At 45.5% G+C, this 24907-nt stretch overlaps 2 protein-coding genes and 1 pseudogene across 25 annotated transcripts in view; 2 read left to right on the top strand and 1 right to left on the bottom strand.

The window, feature by feature from the left end:
* ZNF821 (zinc finger protein 821) overlaps positions 1–11875 on the top strand; it is a 20549-nt gene extending 8674 nt beyond the window's left edge. For 7 of the 18 annotated variants that reach the window (XM_023523629.1, XM_023523626.1, XM_011380678.2 and 4 more), the window contains 5 exons: positions 5404–5529; positions 7985–8130; positions 8876–8980; positions 9934–10100; positions 10896–11875. In XM_023523629.1, coding sequence (XP_023379397.1) covers positions 5404–5529; positions 7985–8130; positions 8876–8980; positions 9934–10100; positions 10896–11550 — 1199 coding nt within the window. In that variant the 3' untranslated portion in view covers positions 11551–11875. Of the gene's footprint in view, positions 1–5403; positions 5549–7984; positions 8131–8875; positions 8981–9933; positions 10101–10895 lie in introns of all 18 variants that reach the window. The other 11 variants (XM_023523633.1, XM_023523631.1, XM_023523634.1 and 8 more) reach the window with 5 other exon arrangements.
* Positions 3349–3467, top strand: LOC111731798 (annotated as a pseudogene).
* Positions 11876–13559: 1684 nt separating the features above from the next.
* ATXN1L (ataxin 1 like) lies at positions 13560–24526 on the bottom strand. 7 transcript variants are annotated; one of them, XM_011380686.2, is made up of 4 exons: positions 24387–24526; positions 22412–22482; positions 21951–22315; positions 13560–21210 (listed from the first exon to the last, which is right to left on the bottom strand). In XM_011380686.2, the coding sequence occupies exon 4, from the start codon at positions 21088–21090 to the stop codon at positions 19024–19026; it is 2067 nt and encodes a 688-aa protein (XP_011378988.1). In that variant the 5' UTR covers positions 21091–21210; positions 21951–22315; positions 22412–22482; positions 24387–24526; the 3' UTR covers positions 13560–19023. The 7 variants fall into 7 exon arrangements, with proteins under 7 accessions (XP_011378988.1, XP_023379390.1, XP_023379391.1 ...); XM_023523622.1 differs by having other exon boundaries at positions 13560–21207; XM_023523623.1 differs by having other exon boundaries at positions 22205–22315.
* Positions 24527–24907: the final 381 nt, after the last annotated feature.

The following is a 24907-nucleotide window of genomic DNA, read 5'->3' as shown; positions in this document are numbered from 1 at the left end:
ACGAGTAATTCTTTAAGTCCTAGAAAAATTTTATAAGACATAAGAAGTTGGGTGCTTCTATAAGTACATTCTGGGATAGGTGGATGTGGAGGGCTGCTTAATATAAAGGTGAGTGGTTTAGGAAGGAGTTAGAGATTGCTCCTAAAACAGCAAAATTTAGTGGACCTAAATATGAAGATTGTCAAAGATATAAAACAAAGTATTCTAGCATAGGTAATACAATACAGCACTTTAGGTGGCTTGTCTTCTCCTCTCTGGTTGAAAGTGAGTATCGATTGATAAAAGGCACAGATGTTACACCAAGAAGGCAGGGCAGGAAAGTGGAGATGAAGGCAGGGCAGGAAAGTGGAGATGAAGGCAGGGCAGGAAAGTGGAGATGATTGCCTTATTCAGAAATAAGGCAATCATAGGAGTTGGATGTTTACCTATAACAGCCACATGTTCAAAGAAACTGGTTACATCTGAGGAAAGTAGCTGAGGAGATGATGGCATGATTGTGATAAGGCCAGCAGAGCCAATAAAGGCTTATGTGGCCTATGCTGTGTCCATGTAGCATATATTCATCATCTGCATCTCTGCCCACCATAGTTAAACACAGGATGAGCTGGTTATTAGAGTTGGAAAACAGATGGACAAATAGGCCATGGAGAAGGAGAGAACATCACACATCCACAGCTGCAGAAATGCAGTTTCCAGAGTGAGGGAACATTGTTTCGTGGAGTAGGTGAGACTTTGCAGCCTCTGTGGTGGTGACCATGAAGAGGGCTGTGAATCGAAATTTCATTTGCAGCCAAAGAGCAGACCCCAAGGGAGGAGCCGTTTTCAGTGACGCATTTGGGCAGGAGACTTGGAAGGCTTCTCAGGTGATAGACTAAGCTTGACCAAAGAAGAAAAGACACTGAGATTTGCTGGTCTCTGAGGACCTTCTATTTATTTACTGTTTGGGGGCTGAAGCTGATCCTACCTGTTTCGAAAGGTCATCTTCTCATTGCCCATGACAGTAATGGCCCGTAGAAATAGGTAATTTCAGTCGTCTGACCACTTGAGTCTTCTATGCCCTTGCAGTGAAATGGAACCAGTCAAACGTATTGAATTTAATGCTGCTCATCTATTTAAAGTAAATGGAATGAGAGACAGGAAAGTCTGCAGAAGCTTTGCTTAAATATCAAAGCCAGTCAGCACTTGAGCAGAGTAATAACTGAGCTCCATTAGATCTGCCTTCTGGGAAGAAGAAAATGGTGTGGCATGAAGCTCAAAGCCCACCTAAAAGAATATATTAAGAATCCCACTGCTGTAGCCTGGCAGCATTCATCCAATTCACTTCAGAAGCCAGTGGGCAGGCACTCTGACACTTACTTGGCTTTCTCAGGACTGTCTTTGTATCTAAATTACCATCGTGATCTCTCATTTCCGCAGGAACATCCATGCAGACTCTTGTGTTTTACCCAGTTCATTAATAGACTTGACAAGAACTTTAGAATAAAAGCCTGGAATTGTCAGTCAGAGAAACTGCTGATAGGCTGAAATCTCTGTTAAGCCTTCTTCACTCTCCCCTTCCTCATCTCACCGCTTCTGAGCACAAGTTTTTGTCAACTCTTTTTAGAGAGGATGCAAATAGAGGCCCTTGCACACTCTCATTTAGTGTGTTTATATCAAGCAAACCAGTAAGAAAAGGAAAATTTTTCTTAAGAGTTTTTGTTTTCAGATTGCAAAGTACACACGAGACTAAAAACTTTCAACTTCAATTAAAAGTTTTCAGCTTTTATAGGGAAGTAGGAAAAAAGCCTTTAGAGTTCCTTCTCATCTAAAAAGTGCAACTTGTTTTATCTTCTTTCATTCTGTCAGCATCCTTTTGAGGTAAATGGTTATGTTCCCAACATGTGATAGCACCTTGGGTTACAGAGACTGTTGGCTAGAAATGGAATCCCAAGCCTCACACTCCCAATACTAACCCATTTTTTTCTAAATTTGACATCTGCTTTGTTAGACTGTTTCAGCTGCTATACTTTACTTCAGTCAGCTAGAAATTGCTTATTTAACTTCACTAAAGACTCAAAACGAATTGTAAAATCTTTGTCTTTGTAATAACTTTCATCTCAGGCTTCTCATTTGTTCTCCAAACTTGTTTGAATGGCCTTGTTTTTATCTGGTCTGAAAAACCTTAGCCAAATCAAACAGTATCTTGATTTCATACCAAAATAAGGAAAAGTAGCACCTTGCTTTTCACTGTGGTGCTTAGATGATTTGTTCTCAACTATTAGTAGACAAATAAATACCCATGTTAAATAAGATGATTGCCCTACATTAATATCTAGAGACCAGAGGATATTTGTAACCTATTCCAACAGTCTCAACATAGAAGGAAATAATAATTCCACGTTATTACAAGCAGGCAATTGTATAACTTCTTAATCACTAGTATCTCTGGATCATATTATACTTAATATGACATGCTTTTAGCAAGTATTACTATCTTCTTATGAAAGGATAATTCTGGACAGCCAGATTTTAGGGATTAGGTAAATAATGACTACTGGTCTGAATATATTAAGAATATGTAAAATATATTAACATCTTTTCATATGAGGTTTGCCAAAATCACTTCTTTTTTTATGGTTTTTATATAGTTTGCTTCAGTCGATGTTTAAAATAGGAATAGCCCTGAGGAATAAAGTTTACCTTAGCCTTTTTCTAAAGTTAGGACTAGAATAAAATATAAGAGCACAGCTTTTCTCTACAAACTACCAAAAAGAAATGACAGAAGTAATTTATCCCAACTGTCCTAGGTGAAATTGCCTAGGTAAACATACAACTTCCCTAGATAGTGAAGTCGTATGAAACAGACCTTCTCTGTTCTGTGAAGGCCTAAATATCTAAGCATCGATAGACAAAAATAAATTGTGACCTCCAATTGATGGAGACTAAACTGAATTACTAGCTGATATTGAAAGGTACATGCTCTTTTAATCATCCAATGGCGATTCCATATTAAGAAGTAGGGTGGAGTGTATGTTACTTGTATCTTGTAAACCTGATTACTGGTTAGATTTCTTTAGTGATAAACAATATCACTGATGAGAATGATCTGACCCTTGATAATTGTATGCTGGTACATAACTTGTTCCTTAGTCCCATATCTGCTCATAGCCACCAGGTCCAAAAACATACATCTACCCAGAAGAATTCAGTAACTATTCTAGTTGGCCATAGTCTTGTGGTTACAGTGGAACCAACATGGAGAAATTAAATATTTTACTTCAGGATGTGGTTCCATAGTGTAGTGGTTAGCATGTCTGCTCTACACACAGAAGGTCCTGGGTTCGTGCCCCAGTGGAGCTATGGTCCACGGTCTATGGCCATGCCACCCTGAACAAGCCCGATCTCGTCTGACCTTGGAAGCTAAGCAGGGTCGGGCCTGGTTAGTACTTGGATGGGAGACCACCTAGAAAGACCAGATGCTATAGGCATAAATAATAATAAATAATAAAATATTTATGTACATATATATTTTACTTCAGCAATGGAAGAAGAGGAGACATTATAACACAGGATTCAGTTTTTTTTGCTTTCTCTAGCAGTAATTTATATCCATTTTGTCATCTTGGGTATTATGAAAATGGACTTAAAGCAGCTTATTTTTCCTTTACTTGGGGGCTGTGTGGCTGGAAGTACATTTCAGGTCTAACCACCTCTGTTCATATTCACAATATCAGTCAGAGTAGCCATAATATTAGTTACTATAACATCACATAATATCAGAATCATCAAAATGATGGTTCCTTTTGTCATCTACTGGCCCTGAGAACATTATTTTGATCTTTGTGTTGTATTTATCAGATTCTTATAATATGAAGGTAACAGTGACCCTGGGATCAGAGCCATTCTTCTCACAGAGACAGCATTTGTTTTCAACAAAACCATTTTGATTAACCTCCTAAATTCTTATTTACATCTCTACTGGAAAGCAGCTTAAAAACATGGATATTAGATGGGAAGACCTGAGTTCGAATACTTAGTTCCACTGTAGACCTTAGTTTTCTCCAAAGTAAAATTCTACCACATAGAATTTTGCAGAGAATTAAGGTAACAACTATAAAGCACTTAACATGGAGTCTGGGATTAGTAAGTGTCAAATACTAGCTATTATTAGTGTTTAGCACTTAACATATAGTAAATGCTCAATGAATATTTGCAGAACGAATGCCTTAGTAATCACATGAAGCCCACTTCACATCAATTCTTTCATTGCCTAGAGGCTCATAGTGCTGGTCAACTGACCAGTTCATTTCTCCTACATCATTGTCTCCTGCCTTGGAACCTGAGCCTGTTTGCTTCCCTTTCTCTCTTCAGTAAGAAAGAGCTATTGGTCTATTGTCAAACATTTTACTACGGCTTTTCATTATTATCTTGGCTGGAGAATGGAGACTGTAGTTTCCACTCTGACTCAGATAATGGAAACCTGGAGAAACCCAGTTCTCTTTTTTCTTTACACCTGGCCTCTTGGAAATAAAAGAGCACTTAAATGTTAACTCTTCAGTAACCACACAGTTCCCAGGAAGAGTTCCCCATAAGAAAATGCATAATCAAGGATGGGTCCAGGGCTTTTAGATGTTCCTTACCAAAATTTAAAAAAAAAAAAGAAAAGGACCACATTAGATCACTGGACCAAGGAGACCAGATGAAATATTTGTTGCAAATTAGATGGCATGTTTCAGGAAGTTTGTTCCTCAGCAGAAATGAATTCATATATTATTTGTTCTTCTTTTAATCCGTTATTCAACTAGTTGATTTGCTCATTGCTAATTCTGATAGACATTAAAAGAGAGAGTAAAGTAAGAACTTCCAGAGCATGTCTTGGAAGCAGAGTAGATAAAAGATGGGTTTAGGTACTGTTACTTAGGATTATTTGAATTACTTGTTTATAGTAATTTAAATAGTCAGAGATAGACACTGTTTATAGTCAGAGATAGACACTGAGTCAGGGCATAATGCTAGTACCTCAAGATTCAGAGATTATACCCAGATTTGTTGCCCTGTCTTTATCTCATCCCTTTACCTCTTCTTGCCTCTGTCTCCCCAATCATGATGGAAGTTTGTAAATGGAATTGAGTTTCTGAAGCTAAGTTTGTAAATTAGCAATTGATCACCTTTTGAGAAGGAATCAAGATTAGGAGGATCTAAGGGAAGCAAAAGATGCTTTCTAGAGCATCTGGCTTACTGCCCAGGAAGAGTAGTAGCTGCGCCCAGAAACTGTTGGAGGCAACAAGCTGACTTGGAGATGAATGACTGCACCACAGGGTACCTGCCTGTCTCTGCCCTTTGAATGGTCTGACTTTCCAACCAGCTTGCCTGGGGATGTACTGCCCAGCTGGTGGCCTGACTATTTTTCCTTGTGACCACCAGGGGATCAAGTGTTTGCTGGGCTAGAAGAGCAAGCCCGCCAGGCGATGATGAAAACTGATTTTCCTGGAGACCTTGGCAGTCAGCGACAAGCTATCCAACAGCTAAGAGATCAGGACTCCAGTAGCAGTGAGTTCTACACCTTCTGGTAATGACTCAGGGCAATGGGAGAAGAATTATCAGAGTGTGTGTGCTCTGGGGATTGTGCATGGGGTTGGGAGGAAGACTTGAAGAAGATTTGTGGATCCTCAATGTTCCCAAAGGTGTTCTAAGGTGTATGGACATATGCTTATCCAGAGAGAGAACAGGTTTGGCATTGCAGGTTGTTTTTTTTTTTTTCTTTTTAAACTCAGGGACTGCAGTACTTGGCACAGTGCCATAAACAGATAGGTTTGTGATAATTGTAATAGGGGCATAGGAATAATTAGTGCCCAAGCAGCCCCTGGGTTAGGGCAAATGAAAAAAAAAAATCCGTGTCTCCTTGGATCCATTTATTCATAACTAATAAAATGTAAGAGTGGCATTAATGAAACTTTTGCTTGAGGGCCTAATGTCATACAAGAGGATTTGTGTTCTAATGAGATTACGCATCATATAAAATGCTAACTTCAAGATCTTCTCTTCCCACACCAAGTCTTAAGTTGATGCCTGTGGTTAAGAGATAGAAAAGACAGTGGCTGGTAACTGGTCGAGTCTTGTGGATCGTCTGTTTCACGACCTGCCTGAACAAATACACTTTGACATGTATTATTTCTTAGGATGATTTCCACACTTTACTAATCTCATCCATCTGATATTGGTTATTATTAGTGTCGATTCAGAGTGACATTTCAGGTTTTTCTCCACATTTGGGGTTGAGGAAGAATGAAGAGGGAGTGAGTTCTGCAACCTTCTAAGAACTAGTTTCCACTCAAACTAATACTTTAGCAACAAAAATAATAATTATTTAGCAATTAATTACTCAGGTAGAGATACACGAATCCAAATATTCTAGAAAACCTATAGGAATCACCAGTTTGAGTAACAAATAGGAATGGGAACATCTGGAAAAGATGGATCACCCTTCTAGATGGCACTCTTATTTTTTTTAATATTTCTAGTAGAGAGATGTATTTGGATTTTTGATAAACTACAAAAAATGTGTTTTATACAATGTTGTCCTAGACTAAACTTACAAGTATTCCAGATTTAATCTGTGCCAATCCTTCAATACTGAGATGGATTCGAACTAAAGCTTTGGACTGGGGAATAAGGTATATGTACCATACGAAATCCAGTACACCAAGCAAGAGAGCACGTAACTCCTAGCAGATGATTTGGTTAGATTTTCTTAGAAAGAAAGGGAATGTAAACAGTTTTGCCCAGATACTGGTGATTTAGAAACTGTGTGGAGGATAGTAGAGAAGACAAGAAGCACTGTTAGGAGAGCTGAGTCTCAGTGCTGACGCACAGACACTGGTGAGACGCCACCTTGTGTTTCTCTCTTGCTTACAGTCAGGCCCAGGAGTCCAGGATCTAGGTGGGGTTGGGATGGGGCTGGAGTCGGATGACTTTCCTAGGTTTGGTTTCCCCTTATAATCTTCAAGGTACTAGCATTTTGTTTTTGTTTTTGTTTTTTCTTTTCAGAAAGAACTCCCTTTGTTATCATGAGTTTCTTTTTTTTTTTACTCATTTTCCCCCTTGCAGATCCCTCAGCAACAGGCAGACCTCCCCACAGCCACATCATGCCTCTTAAACTAAAATACTCAATTCTTACTTTAGTCGCCATAAATTACATTTCATCCTAAAGTAAAGAATGACTCGTTCCCTCTACTTAATGCATTCAATCATTGAGCAGATAATCCAAAGAACCAACAGAAACAATGGACTTATTTAGCCAAGTATCCTAGGTTATTAGCAGAGTAATGAAAACACAGTGAGTCAGACACCACTACAAACTGCCTGAGATTGGTTGCTGTGCTAATTTTTCCACTGTACTGACCAGCTCTTTCCCTATAAAATGACATCATTTTTACCTAATTTACTACTACCTCCTTTATTGATTAGAGGAAAGAAAGACTTGTTGGTGTTTCTTTAAGTGTGTCTTGGGGTTTGTTGGGAGAGAACATATTGGTGGGATTCAAAATAGAATAGTATATGTAACACTATGGAGAAATTGTGCAGGGGGTTATGGAGAAAAGTAAGTTAAAATCTAATAAAATCAGTGAGAAGTGTTGGTAAGTCAGAGGTGGTGCGTGGTGGTAATGAGCATGGTGCGAGGTATGTGGGGAGGTGTGATTTGAAGCGTGAGATATTTGGGAACCATGTGTAAGAAGTTATTTTTATGATAATGTACAGGGCCCAATAACCATTTTGCAATGCAATTTTGCCTCAGATTTTCTCTTTAGTGTGTATATGGCATTATATATAACAGCTATAGCTGGCTTCCACTTAACATGATTTGTACCCAACTAAGCATTGATAAAAACTGTATTATGGAAGATCTGAAAATGTTTTCCATTATAGCTGCAAACTCTAGGGTGGAAAGTAACTCAAGATGTATTCGTGCAAAAATAAGAACAAGTGACCAGTTTGTGTGTTCCAGGTGACAGTGAGGGTGATGAAGAGGAGACCACACAAGATGAAATCTCTTCCCACACATCAGAGGAAGATGGAGGGGTGGTCAAAGTGGAAAAAGAGTTAGAAAATGCAGAACAGCCTGTTGGTGGGAATGAAGTGGTAGAGCATGAGGCAAGTGACAAGTGGCTCCTGAGTCCGGGATCCCCCTTACCCTTCTCCTCGGCCGTGATGCCTCATCCACAGATAACAGCACCAGTTACCCAAACCTCAGACACACAATTCTCACCACACCCAGCTGTCCTTTTCTACTCACATATCACTACACCCATGGATAGCTTCCTAAAGCTCCCCACTTCTTCCCAGACAGAATACTTACCTTTTTAAAACTATTAGCTGACTTCCTGGGGTATATTCTTGAATATGCTTGCAAATTTAAGTAAAAGTGTTACCTGAGGTGCCATCTTCTTGCTAAACTGTTTCCTGAGGATTCCTGCAAGAAGCATGGCAAGAGGGAAGTTAATTCTCTACAGTGTTTACAACTTGGGGAAAAACATAGTTGAGCTCACTTTGGGGCAGTCCTATGTCCTCATGGCAGGAAGCCTTGGAGAAAATGAAGATGTAAATTTAATTCCCTTTCCCTTCGTTTTTCCTTTGGTCCACATGGAAACCTGAGAATAATAAGCAATATCAGATTGTGTTCTTTATAACAGGATACTTGTTAAAAAATAAAGTAGGGTCTACGGCCATGCTACCCTGAACAAGCCCGATCCTGTCTGATCTCAGAAGCTAAGCAGGGTCAGATGGGAGACCACCTTGGAATACCAGGTGTTGTAGGCATTTAAAAAAAAAAAAAAAAGTAGGGACAGGGAAGAGACTGGTCAGCAGTCTTAATGAATTACCAAACATTGAATTGCAGGTCACAGAGAATTTCAGTTCTGACCCCTTACTTGGACTCTGCCAGTGTCCCCTCTGCCAACTAGACTGTGGGAGTCGGGAGCAGCTGATTGCTCACGTGTACCAGGTATGGCATGGGGAGCTGTGCGCTCTGCAACGCGCACCAGCAGTTTAGCCTTTGCTTCCAGCTCCCAAAGGGACCTTGGCTTGTTGCCCTCAAGACTCCACTCCAGTCCTCAGAACATTTTAGAGAATAAGTGGGGTATATTGGGTAAATAAGTTCTGGGGTTCCCAAGCAGACATACTATGAAAATTAAGTTGTAATTGTTTTTTTAATTACTTAATGGATATTTTAAATAGTGAAATAGAAACTAACATCTGTTAATAATGAGGGCTCTGTTTTAAAGAAGAAAAAATGAGTTAACATGTTTCCCAAATGCTGGAGAAAGTTAGTGTAAACGAGAGGATCAGAATAAGATAAACTTTTGTGTTTTTATCCTGATCCAATGGCAGAGCACCTATGCCTTGTGAGCTGTCTTGAAGAGGCATCAGCATACATGGTAGTGTGAGTTTTACCATAAAGATAATCAGTTTGTGAGGAGAAGCTTTTCCTCAAAAGACTGTTTTTAAAAGATTGAAGGAAAGGCAGGACAGTTAATAGCAGTCTTCCCATCCAGCTTCTAGACTGGCCTTCATCATTCCCTTCATGTACATTTACACTGCACAGTGTGAGGAAAGCAGCCAGAGAGAAATTGTCTTGAGTGTGACTTCTCAGGCTGTGAAGATGGCTCTGGCTCTTAATCACCATGGTTCCTCAATTCAACCACATGTCCCAGAATGTAGTCGAATGTAGTCAGAACTCAAACTGATGAAATGTGAGCAACGGTCTGAATGGTTTGGCCCTTCTGAAGGCCCATTAATTAACACAGGAGACTTACTTTCCCAGGTGGTAAACAGGGAGAATAGTTGCAGGTCTCTTGTTCTGAGACTAAGGGGACATTTCCCAGAAAGCTGTTCCTAAGTGGGTATAGGCTGTCCTGGAGGTGGCGTGAGTTGACAGATTAAAGCTCTGTTTTACAGCACACTGCAGCAGTGGTGAGCGCCAAGAGCTATATGTGTCCTGTCTGTGGCCGGGCCCTTAGCTCCCCAGGGTCATTGGGTCGCCACCTCCTAATCCACTCAGAGGACCAGCGGTCTAATTGTGCTGTGTGTGGAGCCCGTTTCACCAGCCATGCCACGTTTAACAGGTTAGCTGGGCACCTGACCCTCTTGTGCTGTGAACAGATCACTGGGTGTGGTGGGTTCTGATTTCCCAAGTCGGAGCGAAGCCTAGAGGTAGGTAATACAAAGGCAACCGGTTCCTGACTCTTGGGAAATACAGATAATGAGGCCAGTAAATAACGCCTGTTCCATTAGATATCCCCAAAGGGAAATGAATTCCCATCTCTTTCCCCTATCAGAATAATATTTTCATCTAGAAAGAGATGTGGGGAAGTCCAAGAACGTTCATGATAAAGCATGGGGACCAAAGTTACAGGGTGCTCAGAGGACCCTAATGTGAAGATGTACTGTGTTCTGTGTTCCAAGAAGACTGGAACTGTGTGAATTGTGTCCTAGTCCCTTTGCAGAGTTGCCTAGGGGAGATGGAAGTCGAGAGCCAGTGGACTGTACCTCCCCTGAAGGTAGCCTCTGGCTCAAGGAGGACTGCCTCCTGCCACAGCAGGATTGGCCTGCACAGCTCCTAGCAAACACCACCATTCCAGCTTGAATGAAAACTACGCAGCGTAAGGGCACATCTCATTTCTAGCGGCTTGCTGTGGCAGTTGTCTCAGTCTCTAACTCCAGGTGGTCTTTAAGACTTGCTAGATATCCTCGCCCAAAGAAGGACAAGGACAGAGAGGAAGAAGAGGTCTTCTAAGCACTCAAACTGACTCCTAGTAGTGAACTTGGAGCAACTGGCCTGGGTAGGACAAGAGTAAGTCAGGACTGGATACCTGAGCCTTGCTAGGTGACACTAACCATCAAAAATTTTTGCCTTCCAGCGAGAAACTTCCTGAAGTACTTAATATGGAATCCCTACCCCCAGCCCACAGTGAGGGCCCCTCCAGTGCTGAGGGAAAGGACATTTCCTTTAGTCCTCCAGTGTACCCTGCTGGAATTCTGCTCGTGTGCAACAACTGTGCTGCCTACCGTAAGCTACTGGAAGCCCAGACCCCCAGCGTACGCAAGTGGGCCCTCCGTCGACAGAACGAGCCTTTGGAAGTCCGGCTGCAACGGCTGGAACGAGAGCGCACAGCCAAGAAGAGCCGGCGGGACAATGAGACCCCCGAGGAACGGGAGGTAAGGCGCATGAGGGACCGCGAGGCCAAGCGCTTACAGCGCATGCAGGAGACAGATGAGCAGCGGGCACGTCGGCTGCAGCGGGATCGGGAGGCCATGAGGCTCAAGAGGGCCAATGAAACCCCGGAGAAGCGGCAGGCCCGGCTCATCCGGGAGCGGGAGGCCAAGAGGCTCAAGAGGAGGCTGGAGAAAATGGACATGATGTTGCGAGCTCAGTTTGGCCAGGACCCTTCTGCCATGGCAGCCTTAGCAGCTGAAATGAACTTCTTCCAGCTACCTGTGAGTGGGGTAGAATTGGACAGCCAGCTCCTGGGCAAGATGGCCTTTGAAGAGCAGAACAGCAGCTCTCTGCACTGAACCACACATACCCTGCTCTCTGCCCTTCTGCTCACCCACCCACCCAAGTCCACAGGGATCAGTGCTGCGCCCACCCGCGGGGCCCTGTCCTTGCTGCCAGAGGCAGGCCCGGGTTTGTTGCCACTGGACCTGCGTACCTCTTGCATGTGGGAGCAGGACGATGGGGTCATGAGGGACCTGGCTCGAGGCAGCTCTGGACAAGGGAGCAGGCACTCCGGAGAACTGGACTCCCCAGCCCACTGCTGCAGGGCATGCCGTAGGACTGAGGGGCCCCAGTGTGGCCCATGGAGTTGAGGGCAAATAAATTAACTTTATCTTTACTGGCCCTTTCCTGCTTTTGTTTCATTTTAGTAAATGATCTGGGAGAGACCTGGATGGAAGTTTTCAGGCAGCGACTTCTGGCGGTTGTCCTTTTCTGAGAGAAGGTGCTCCTTGACTTAGGCTTTCTAAGCAAAAGTCCCTTATTTGGGCCTCCACAAGTTGATGAGGCACAACTAGGACTTTAAAGGACTGATACTTTGCGAGGGTCCACTCCGACGCTAACCAAGGTAATCCACAGTCCCAGGACTATTTAAACCTAGCTTACCTTTTCCAAATTCATAACTGGCATCTTCTAAAGAGGATGTGGTATTTAGACTAGGTCCTGGCTACTTTTCCAAGAATTCAGTTTGTTAAACTTTAAAATTCTCTCCCAAACAGCAGACAGCTGCACTCAGGAATGTGTTCATAGAAATAGCTGCAATATTAAGGCCCTTAGCACCAAGGAACTCACGTTTGGGAGGAGGTAATCTATCTTTTTATTTATTCCCCAGAGCCAAGATAGAATAATCCAAAATTAAGGTGATATGAGAGCTCAAGTCAATAAGTGGTCAAGGCTGGAGCAAAACGACTGCTTTGGCAGTTTATATGGCTGCCAAACCATGGAGCAGACAAGAGCTTAGGTCATTTCTAAAGCTTCTGATGGTACAGAACAAGCACAGAACTTTCCTTAACCTGCACCAAAGGTTGTGTATAGTTTAGATAATTACAGATCTTGAAGTCCAGAAGGGAGTGCCCTAGTTAAGTTGTAGCCAGAAAAATAACTATGCCGGGAATGTGGACCTCTTCCGATTCATGACAAGGAAACTTGGACTCTTCTCTAACCTCTATAGGTTTAAGGCTCTTTGATTGTGTTAACTGACCCCCCACCAAACTAGGGTTAATTCCTACCAGGCAGGCTGAAATATTTGTTCTGAAAAATGCAAAAATTTCAATGAGCTTATTACAAGGTACTGGGCATTTAAAAGTACTTAATTGAACCAAATGCCTTCCTCTCACAGCTCCTTACTGAAGGTCTACTTGGGATCCTTCAAAATACTCTCTATGTGTCAAAGATTATTCTGAGCATTTTATATGGATTATCTCATTTAATTTTCACAACCAACTAAAATACAGACTCAGGAGTTAGATGCTTGGATTTAAAATTCTGCACTGCCTTTTAATAGCTGTGTAACTTTGGGTAAGTTACTTGACCTCTGTCTTGGTTTCCCCACAAAATGGAAATAATAGTATTAGCAACAAATGATTGTTAATATATAATGCACTTAAGATAGTTTGTGGTACACAGGAACTATTAATAAGTGTATCTGAGTGTTTCACCTGTTATCAGTGGCAAGCTTTCTGAGTTAGAAGCAGTCAATATCACTGGAACTGACATTCCAGCAATTTCTGGCAATACTGCTGAGGAAAGAAATAGAGAAAAGGCCAGCAGTGAAGACATCTACAGTACCCTTTTATTGACTGCTAGTAGCTAAGTCTACGAGTAGATTTCTGGGTCTCTGAAACACATACCCACAAAATGTGCAGACCACGCTTCAGGACTAGCTTGCATAATCGGCCCCGAGCCCACCACACAAAGGTGGGCACGATTTGCTCTCTCTTACAAGCTCTCCCACAAAAGGCTCCTCCTATCGCCCACCCAGTGGCCATCATCTAAGGCTGAGATAGGAAAAAGGCGCAAACACCAAAAGGAAAAGCTAGTAGTTTATATAGATAGATATATAGATATATAGATATTGATATATATTGTGTTTACATAGTCCACAAGTTAAATGCAGGTATTCATAAGAAGAGCATTAACAATAAAAATACAATCTGTGTGTAGCCAAGTACAGAGACTTAAAATGGTCAACAGCAAAAAGGATCTCACAAAAGTACAAATATACAGTACAAATTGATTTATTTAAAACAGTTACAAAAAAGCACAACAAAATAGAGATTATCCTTAGAATTATTAATGCTTTGTTAAAGATCAGGTAGGATTAGAGGGTGAGAAATGGTATGGGTGGGGGGAGCACCTGACTATTTCTAAGGCTTTAGATACAATGCAGTTGATTACATATTAATTCAGCCATTACATACTGGGGATGGTAGTTGGGGGTCAGTAATTTATCTACAGGGAACTCCTACACCAATCAGATCCATCCAGACTGCCCCAGTGCCATCCTTCTCTACTCCTCAGGACCCTAAAGCCAACTGGATGACAATATTCCCATCCTCCTTTCTCCACCCCATTCCCTATCCATATATTCTTCCCTTCCCTAAGGTGCTGTGCAAGCTGAGAGTAGTTTGCTCTCTGCAGCTGGAACATATACTGTTTTGGCTACAGGGATCCTGTGTGTGACTAGGAAGGTTGTAGGGGACAGCTTTACTTTTAACACTTCAAGTTTGTCACGAGTACAGTCAGTCTCTCCCCCAATATGAGATTCTCTTGAATGCGAGTATCAGCAAATGAAGGATGAACCCTGCCTTCAGCAATACCAGCAATGCACTAACCACTCACAGCTCACAACTACGTGCAAACTCCCTGTCCAGGGAGAGGGTGTAAAACCACTGTGTCATCAGCTCACGCTCTCTCTCCAAAGAACCTCAGTCCCCATGACAGTCATAAAGACGGAAATAAATGCAAGTTTGACAATAGGTAAAGGCACATGGGCAGCTGCCACACACACTGAGGACAGGAACCCAATTCCAGACCATCTTTACTGCTGGGTATCTACAGTAAGAATGGCTTTGGGACTACACAGACTACCAGGGGAGGATCTAGGCTTAACAGGAGAACTAATAAAGAAACCTTAGTGTGAAAAGTGCATTTATTACTACTGTTCCTGCTGGGGAGGTTTAGCAGGGCAAACCGCACCCCCTCTCCTCCTTCCCCCCTAGTCACTGTGCATAGTCCGCAGGTAAGGAGAGAGCGCAGTCAACTCTAGCATCTCAAGGGACAGTGTCATCCTAGGCCCAAACCAGGCTTCTGAACCCAAAATGGATCCTAGAGTTGAAAGAGTAACTGACAGCTGCAAAGACCCAGATGCTTATTTTATTATTGCATAATGTGGGAGGCCTTCCCTACTCCAGGGAAGTGTGGAGAGTGAATGCTTCCCAGCAAAGGGCTAACAGGTTCTCAGTCAACATCCAACTTAGCACAGTTCAGCTCTTCAACTGTAGTGTACACTTTTTCCCACCTGGAAAGTATTGTAGCTTCAGTGTGGTTTTGTAGACTTAGCCCTAGGAGGCCAAGAAGTCTCCCTAAAACTTGGCCTCTGCCCTATTTACTTTGCTTTTAAGACTGTGACCTAATCTCTCATGACCGATTAATCAGGCTATCTTTACCCCAATGGACCCAGGCCCTTTCCCAGACAGTCCATGTCCACCCTTCGTCTCCAGTGTGATCACTCAACTCTTCAATATGCTTGCTTGATGCAGGTTTAAATCATACCACCAACTTGTGCATCTCCTATGATGCCCACTGGTAAAATAAAACTAAACCCCACTGAGGGGCTATTACAAACTTCAAACCCTCCCTCAACCCAGACAAGAGTCCATATAACTGGAGCCAGATGAACCTCCCTGGATGCTGACACAGGCCCTATCTTGGTTCCCCGTCATTTATTTTTAAAAACAGGATACAAGATACCACAAAGAAAAGAAGTTAATACACAGAAAACACCCACTAGCAGAACCTACTTGTTTCTCCCTCGAGACAGATATTTGGAGCCAAAGGGCTCCCCACAAGCACTGAAGCCATATCCCTTTGGAGTCACCAACCTGCCAGCAGCATGTCATACTATTCCTAGTCACCGTGACTGCTATAATATAACACTTGCACAGGTAAGAATGGACAGGATGCCTGGATATCACCTATATGGACAAAGACATGGAAGGACGGAGCTATAAAAGACAGCAGGCAGGACGGTGAGCAGACAGCAGCAGTGGCTAAGCAGCACAGACCACAGCCCTTGGTGTTACAACCAACTGGGACCAAGAGCGTAGAAGGGTCAGTTCAGATCCACCGGAGCCCCTCCCCATGGGTATAAGTGCTCAGCTCTGAACTCCCAGGCCCTTCTTCCCCACAGTCCCTTCCTCCCCACTCCGAGCCTGGCGTACACTAATCCTGATAGGAATGATAATCCAAGACTTGGACGTATCACTCATCCTTTACCTGGTTCCCCTACTCCCAAAGTGGTACAGGCGTTCTGTTTAGTGCCCAAGTCAGCAGTCCTACTTTCTCTCCTTAAGTTCTGAGAATGGCCTACCACTGACAAGGGATTGGCTCTGGCCTTCTTCATTGCTCATTCCCCAAAAAGCTTGACAGCTTCCCACTAAAATGATCTCTCTCTCAGTACCGCTCAGGTCTTTTGCAAACATGAAATTCCTACAAGGAAGAATGGACATATCAGGTTACTCTTATTTCTCATGCCTGGAAGAAAGACTGAACCAGAGGGAAAAGGCAAGGGGAGTGCCAAAGCTCTGATCAAGATTTAGAGCACAGAGCTTCTCTTCCTGGGAGACCATACTTTACAAGACGCCTCTGCAACTCAGAAGATATTAACGTATTACATATGCATGGCACAGTATCAGGGGAGCTGCTGGTATTGTTTTACCAGCAAGAGACAAGAGGAACAGCAGCAGAAAGGTCAGGGCCCAACTTACCAAGGTGCACAAGATTTTCTCCTTCCAGGATTAAGTGGAAGTCACCAGGCTGGGTAGTAGAGAGTGACTAATTTAAACTGTTTGGCCTGTATCTGGTGAGATATAGGTTTGCTTGCATAAGAAGGAAGCTCAACTGGTTTTCTTGGGTAGACATTTCTTGAGTGTCAACTGTGTGCATGTCACTATATTCAGTTGATGAGCCTTCCTTTGAGGAAGGATGTTTCTGAGACCGTGCAAATAGTAATCCCTAGGAATGAGTTGTTCACGTAACAGACGTAGATGAGGCTTTCTCCTGGGGCACTCATCTGAGAGGATTCCTCAAGACTCAACCCCACAGGTCCCCATGGTGGGAAAGAAACCAAAGAAAGCAGCATTCAGAGAGAATGGGAGACAGAGAAGAGAAAGAGCATGATCCCAAATGAGAACAAGGTTGAGTGTTCACCAGACAGGGTTGGTATTTGGTTCTGAGGTGAACCGAAGACTTAAGTACTTGCAGTCAGGTCAGCAGCTTCCTTTGGATGAGCCTCTGAAAGGTGACTGACCAGGTAACTGCTCTCGAGGAATGAAACAATGGAGTGTAGGGCTTGTAACAAACAAGCCAGTCTCAGTCACTTTGTTCCCCCGGGAGAACAACCTTTAGCACCTGAACACTAAGAATGACTTCATTCTCAGAACTCCCCCTCCCCCCAGGAGGTAGGTAAGATAATTTATCCCCATTTGGCAGCTGGGGAGGAAGTGAAAGACCAAGAGGTCATAAGACTTGTCTAGAGTCTTTGACAGAGCAGAGATCAGAGCTCAGAGGTTGAGACTCCTGACGACCGGCCAGGCCTCAGCCAGTTCCAAAACATTTGTAAAGGAAATGCCAAGATCATACCCTGGGAGAAGCCTTGCCAGAGAGCTGGGGGGACAATACCCTGAGTTGCTCCAAGAGTCTAAAGACCCCTGAAAAACAAACAAAAAACCCACCCACCCACCTGAAGCTGGAGGGGGCGCCCAATTCTCAATACCCAGTGGAATCCCACAGTCTGAGCTGATGCTAAAAGTTGTGAAGAAAACATGGGTTTAAGACAGAGGGGCAAATGCAACGAAGACTGAAAATGCTCTTTGCAGAGGAATACTCCACCATGAAATGAAATCTAGAAGACTTCAGGTATTGAAACATTCATTATCAAGACTACCCCAGAACCTCAGAGCTGCAGGTGAAAGGGGATAGCTTGGAGAAGCCTGAAGGCTAGGAGAGGAAGTGGAATAAGGTGGGAAGACCTCTGTAAAAACATCAGGATGGGCACGGCCCAGCCTGGCGTATTTGCCCTGACCCGGGGCACAGTTCCCTTTCTTGTTTCTCCACCAAGCTGTTAAGCTGCAGAGGAGGGGACATGATTTTTAAAAAATAGAGAATATGACTGAAGGGGAAACCAGAGAGACTCCCTACACACCGAAAACTAGAAGTCTTGGTCAGAGAGGACAAAACCAATTTTGCAGAAGAGGGAAGGCAGTGCAGCTACAGGTTAGGCCCAGGTCAAGACACCATGCAAAGGTTAGGGCAGCAGAAGGGTGGGGGCCGCACAGGCACTTAGGCACAACGTAGACAAACAGAGGAGGGGTGCAGGGGCTGGGGGAAAGGGTCCACTTGTTCTTTCAAAAGTCACCTTTACCAACTAGAGATTCAGTACAATTTCGAAGGTCTGGCAAGCCGGGTAGGAGGAGCTTTGTTACATCAGCTCCCTTTCCAGAAGCCCTGCCTAGAGCCGGGTCAGCCTGGCCATCAGGTCTTTCTCCCTAAGTCCTCTGACTGGGTTCCTGCCAAAGCAGTTCTTCACTCTGGAGGGGCTTCTCTGTCTTCTGGTGCTAGAAGCCTTGTGGGAGGAACAGTGAGAAATGGGAAAGAGCTGAAGCAGGATCAAGCAGAGTCCTGCACATGAGTGCTCCTCCCCGACAACCAGCCACAGACATCTGTAACAAAACTACCCTTTAAAGTGCACAGCTCTCAAAAGAAAAGTTCTGGGTGAGAACCCTCTTATTCCAACAATGGGGCCTCTTGCCCTCCCACCACAAAAAAAGAAAGGAAAAAAACTTCAGACAGTTGAACTGCTACTATAAGCTGTGGATCACCATTTTTGGCTCTTTCTTTGCTCCCTCCCTCTGTCACCTGCTCCCAGAGCCTGATGTTTCCCTTGCAGGAGCTAAGGATGGGGAGAAAAGAACAGGGAGGCCCTGATATTTGGAATGTTTCTTATCTTGCATGTACCCCCTTCCTTCCTTGGCCCAGGCCTGCTGCCCCCCATCATAGCATCCTCTGGGGGTATCCTGAAAGGATGCCATGGGGTAATGAGCGACAGACCCTGTCTTGGGAGGCTGCCTTCATGCCTCCTCTTAACCCCGCCACCTTCACCCCAATCTCACTGCCAAGAGAGCCGTTCCCTGCGCGGGATGTGCAAATCCTCTGCCTGCTCACTGTGAGGCCCAGCTCTGGGGTAAAGCCCCAGTCCGATCTGGGAGAGAGGTTCATTTTCCTGCATTGGAACGCCCTTCGATGGACAGCTTTACCTCCTGTGGAATGAAAGAGGGACGGAGCAGCGTAGCCCGTGCCTCCTCCCCTTGCATGCTGTATCTTTGGAAGCTTGGGGCTGGCCAGCAGGCCTGAGCACCAGGCTCCGGCTGCGAAGGCTCTACCATTTGGGAGCCCTCGGCTGGAGGCTGGCTCTTAACCTCACTGTCACATTGCTCTCTGGGTCCCAAGACTGTCCTCTCAGGCCTTTCTTGGGGGGTACCCAGTTGGCCTGGGGGAGCACAGCTGGCCTGAGAAACTGAGTTACTGTTCAAGCTCTGTAAACTGATAGAGATGCAGACATCTCCCACCTGTAGCCGATGGCAGGGCAGAGAGAAGAGCTGTGCAGTCCTCCCAGGGCTGCAGGAGGACCAACCCTGGCCATATACAAAAAAGGGGTGCTCCGGGGGCACCTCGATGCTCACTTTGCTCTGCTGCTCACCAACCACGAAATGCAGCATGACAAATCCAGGCCACTGGCTCTCCTGAATGTCCACGACTGTGCTAGAGTCAATCTTCAGTCCCCCGCTCACTTCGGCACTGCGCACAAAATCCTGGGTCTGGAGGTCCTCCACCCGCTTCAGCTCCCCCGTAGCCAGCTGGATGATGGCGCCTTTCATGAAATGGGAGGGCAAGTGGGAAGAGGTAATGGGGGGTGGCGTTGGCTCCTTGTCTGGGAAGGTGGCTCTGGCCTGCATGTCCAAACTCGATGCCACCAGGATCTCCGAGCCCATGGGAAGCAGGCCTGGGTCAGTTCCAGTGGGCACCAGGTTGCCATTGGCTACAACCATTGCTTTGGGTAAAGGTCTGTGTTTCACTGGTTCCTGATGGGATTGAGGGTAGAAGCCTTGGGCCTGGTTTTTCTCGGCCATCTCCGCTGGGTTCCTGGCTGACCCTCGCCCCTCACCCTGATGGTCAGGGGTATGATGGGACAGGTTAAGGGGGCTGGGCTCATCTTTCCTCTGAGCTGCCACCACACGATAGTCCTGAGAAGCTAAAGCGCCAACCACCCGCTGGACCTCAAGGTCGGTGTCTGGGGTCCCTCGGTGTGCCGGCACCGCCACCTCCACCCGTGCAGTCTGAGAACCTGAAAACAATTGTCTGTCCACCACACATTCGACCACTGGCACCAGTCCCTGGCCTTCGCCCTTGCTGCTGGGGGAGTCGAGGGCTTCACTCTCCCGCCTTACTAAATTTCGCTCTCGCTGTCTCTGTCCATTGGCAGCGGCTGCTTCCAGAGCAGACTGGCCCTCCTGAGGGGTGAGAACTGGGCTGGCACCTGCCGGAGGGGTTTCATGCAAGGTGTACCCAGCAGGTAGCCTGGACATCTGATAATAAATGGGCATCCGTCCTGGAGCGAGGTCCAGTGGCTGAGTATTTGAGTGATGTGACAACTGCCCAGGTGAGGAAGTGGCAGAGGGAGCTTTGTTGATTGAGTGGGCCGGGGATGAAGCCTGGGGAGGAGGAGTGGTTCCTTCTGCCAGAAGCGAGGCATATGGCACAAAGTGTGGAAGGTGAGAGGTGGCGAGGTTGGCAGAAGGGGAAAGGAGGGGACTCGGTAGGAAATTAGGTGGCACGGCATAGGGAAGGCTATAAGGAGACCCGATAAACTGCAGAGAGGTGGACGGGAGCTGAGTATAGTGGATTGGGGGATAATGGATTCCTGGATGTTGAATCAGTGAAGACGCTACATTAAATGTGGGGGGCAAGGGGCTCATGTTCACCACGGATGGGAGGCCAGTCGGAGAGAAGGTGGCAGGTGGCACAGCCACCTTATACAGCATACCATACTGGTCCACTGTCAGACCAGTGATGGCCTCAGCTCCGTCACCCCCCAGGCTGACTCTGGCTCCTGCCTGGCTCTGCCCAGCCACCACAACCCCTCGAGACCATTCAGAGGCATCACTGGAGGGTGTGTGGTTAGTTGAGCAGCTGGTAGTTCTCCCCATATCCTCGCTGGTCACGGGGAGGTCTCGTTTCTTTGGTGGAAGGCATTCCTGACTCCTCTCATGAACAGGTTTCATATTGCTTTGTGGTGTTCCTGGAGCCTGGAAGGGGTCGGCTTGCTCCTTGGGGCATCAGAAGGGGCTTCTCTGTGGCTCCCCTGCACCCCTCTCTGCTGTTGGCTGGGGCGCCCACATCTGCTAGGGAACAAATCAGAGGCAAAGAAAAGTAACCTAGGGGTGAACCAAGTCAAAGGAAATAACAGAACTGTGCCCATGGTGGAAGATGTAACAGACGGGACTGCTGGAAAAAAAGAGGTATGAGAGAGGGGCAGGCAAGGATGCTCCCCTCCTCACTCATCCAGCCTAGGACATGAAAGAAACAGTCACAGAAATCAAAAAGAGCTACAAGGACAAGCATTCGATAATGAGTAAATAACCCCAGGGAAACCAACAGCTTCATGATTAGTCATGCCTCTGGTGGGGATCTTGACAATTCTCAGCCTTCTCCCCAAGGGGGATTTGAACACGTCTTTGCTGCTGGCTCTTTTTCCTAAGTTTCTCCTTTTGCTAAAGACTACTGTGCTATCTTCTTTCCTGAACGTATAACCTCATCCGCACTTCCTTTCCCCAGACTAATTTGGATTACGAGCTCATCTATCCCCAGGTCCCCTGACCTGAGATCTGGTTAAATTCCCATCCTCCTTTGCCTCATATTACCACTACCTCAAGGACCTGGGTGTCAGTAAGTCCTGAGGTCTGCTTGTGTCTTGTTTTTTTTTTAAACCTTGCTCCTAAACATGTTATAAACATCAGTATCTTCTTTGCCCCATGAAATACTACATTCAAACCCGGGCTCTGTCGGGAGAATGATTGTACTAGTGTGTTCTACCATTTATTTGTTTCTTCTCTTCCCCAAAAAGCAATAAAACTCTTCTGACCTCACATAGACTTCTTGTTCCCTAGTCTGGCAAGGCTTCTTTTCTTCTCATTGACCACCTTCACTTTGCCTTCTTTATTCATTCCCTTTTTTCCTTTGTGTTCTCTTTTGTCAAGCGCTCCTTTTTCATTGTAGGCCTGCTCTAGGCACCACTTCCTAAAATTGATTCCATTCCTCCAAACACGCCTGTTTATTACTATCTTGGGTCTATATGACTCCTAAGAAAGTTCTCTCTCCCGTTTCTCTTGTTGTCACCTTTCATATATGCTTTTGTCCATTGTCATTAAGTATCATTTTGGTCTGAATACTTCAATGCATATGAACTTTGTCACCTATTTCTTCCAATCAGGCTCCAGTTCTTTAGATCTGAAAAGAGATTTCTATATTACACTCTGTTCTGTTTTTCCACTGTTGAATCCCAGATGTTTTTCTGCAAGAAGGTATCCAAAGCACCTGTATTACCTGAGCTTCCAGTGGTGCTTCTGAGCAGCTGTAGAAAGCAGTGTCCTCCCCGCTGGCGCTGGCGTGGGAGCCTAGAAGACAGATGTAAGGATAAAGTAAACAGAGCCTAATCTCTGACCTTCCCCAGGGTCATCAAGAAAGGTAATTTCAAAGCCACAAAGACATTCATCTCCACGAGTCCCTTCCTCTTCTTCTTCTCCAGAGGTAACCCGCACATTTATCCTGGGTGCCCAGGCAGTTAAATATAGAAAAAGCTATCTCTTAAGTTCTAATCTGTAGGAAAATATCCCTGGAAAAAAATTTTCCATGTCAAACTTCATTATTTTCCTTAACATCATAGTGTTCATTCTCTACCTGTATCTATTCCCCAAAGGTTAAATTTACTTCCAATCCTAATTTCAGGTAAATGTACAAATAAGAGTGGAAGACTCAACATTGTTCCCATGTGAACAACAGGAAGCAGGAAAAATTAACTTCACAGCTTTCACTTATATTCAGAGCTGATGAAAACACAGTTGTGGAGGTTATTTAAATGAGAAAGGCAGCGCTAGAGGTAAAAGAACAATTATTTATGTTTCTGGGGCAGAAAAAGAGGTCAAGGGGGAGTCACTCACGGGGAAGCCTTATTAACAGATTTTCAGAGTAAAAAAATGGCCTCCTGTGTGTGTGTAAAATTTTTGAGTGACAACTTTGCACAAAGTGTTGAATCAGGTGACAAACTAAAAACACTGCCTTGATTCTCACATAGCTAAAAATGGGGAAACAAAACTTACACCAAACTCAATATCTCAATCTACAAATGCCAGAAACACTAAACACTGAAAAACCGAGGCCTAATCTCCGAAACCAGAGAAAGTAGTACTGAGTACTGTAAGAAACAAACTACTGTCCATCCAGATCCTACAGAACACCGCAAGCCTCAAAACAAACTGAACACCTCAAACCAAGCCAAGGGTAACATTTATCTCTTACGATTAACAAGATGTGGATGCACACAAAAAGGTGATGAGACAGGAAAACAAGGTGGAAAGACAAATCCTTAGTTCCATAAATACAAATTACACGATGGCCGCAAGCTGAGCATCCCTCCTTTGCCCGCAGTTCAAGTTACGGAAAAGCAGTTAGCTTTCTCCTTCATTCCCAACAAAATCTGGGCTCACATCTTCAACTCCAGAATGATCCTTGCTCCCTGCAACTAGAACGTTAAAGAAAACTTGCCTGTAGGTCACTGAGGGGTTAGCCAAACACAGCTAATAAAAGGACTGAAAGAGGCAAAAGGTCTGCGGGAATGACAACAAAGAGCCAAGCCTGTGGACCAGGTTCCCACAACACAAAACACATTCTGGAATCTGAAACCTCCGCCTCTGAAGGGGCTCAATGAGGATTCCTCAAAAGGAAGACGTAGCTTGTGACCCCCACGCAAGCTAACGGGGAAGGGCAACTGTTCCAGAGAGTGACCAAGGATGCCAGCAGAACCAAGGGATCAAGAGACTGAACCCAGACAGAGACCAGAATTCTCTGAAGACGAGAGGTGCGCCCGCCAGAAAGATAGGAGCTTGGAAGATACTAGGGGTTATGGCTTCCCATGATCTCGAAATCCTTGAGCCAAAAAAAGGGTACGGCCCGAAATTGGGAAGTCAACGTTCACAGAGCTGGGGTCTACCCTTCAAGCAGAGGAGCAGGGACGAGGGCCAGTAGGTGATGTTTCCTTGTTTGGGGGCCGCTTCCCGCCCCAAGGACTCGGGCACCCCAGCCAGTGGGGACACAGCCGCGGGGCGCGGGGCAGCCTTCTGAGCTGGGTCCGAGGGAAGTGCGCGCGGGTCAAGGCGCGGCCTCTTTCGCTCCCTCGGTCCGCGGGTTTCGGGCCCCGGTTCGACGGGGCAGCGGGCTCTGGCTGGGCTCCGGAGCGCCAAGCCCAGGCCTCCGTAGCCTCGGTGAGGCTGGCCCGGCGCCCCCCACTCCCGGCGACACTCACCCGCCCATCTCACGACGCTCTTCGGGCTCCTCCCGCTCGTCCCGGAGCCGCCGCAACCGCGGCCGCCGCCATCCCCGGCCCCGGAGCCGCCCCACACCCAGCGCACCCCCAGCCGGGCGCCCTGAGATAGCGTCAAGCGCGTCCCGCCCCCGGCACCGGGAGATGGCGTCACGCCTGGGCCGGACAGCGACGCCCAGGAGTACCCCGGAGAGGGGGCGCCGCCCGCCCGGCGTCCCCAGCGCCCTCTCCGGTGGGAAAACGAACTCCTCCCCCTGGGGCTGGGTCACGTGAACAGGGCTGAGTCCGGCTCCCTCACCTTGACCTCACAATGACCCGCCGTCTTTCTGCTCCAGTAAATTCTAGGGGTTCCCAAACAGAGCCCTGGGGCGTGGCCATCATCGACCTTCATTCCTTGGATTTTCCGGGCCTGATTTATTAAGCCTTCTCTTGGGACCCTCAGGGAACTTTTATAACTCAATTGAAAAAAATGAACAATTGAATTTATGCTTTGATTACAACTA

This window comes from Pteropus vampyrus, unplaced genomic scaffold (genome assembly GCF_000151845.1).
Source record: "Pteropus vampyrus isolate Shadow unplaced genomic scaffold, Pvam_2.0 Scaffold399, whole genome shotgun sequence".
Classification (NCBI taxonomy): Eukaryota; Metazoa; Chordata; class Mammalia; order Chiroptera; family Pteropodidae; genus Pteropus; species Pteropus vampyrus.
Note: the sequence above shows the minus strand (reverse complement) of the source record. Positions and strands in the feature narration are given on the sequence as shown.

Bases quoted from the DNA above. Each gene is read 5' to 3' on its own strand.
- ATXN1L (XM_023523621.1), bottom strand. From the start codon at position 21,090: ATGAAACCTGTTCATGAGAGGAGTCAGGAATGCCTTCCACCAAAGAAA.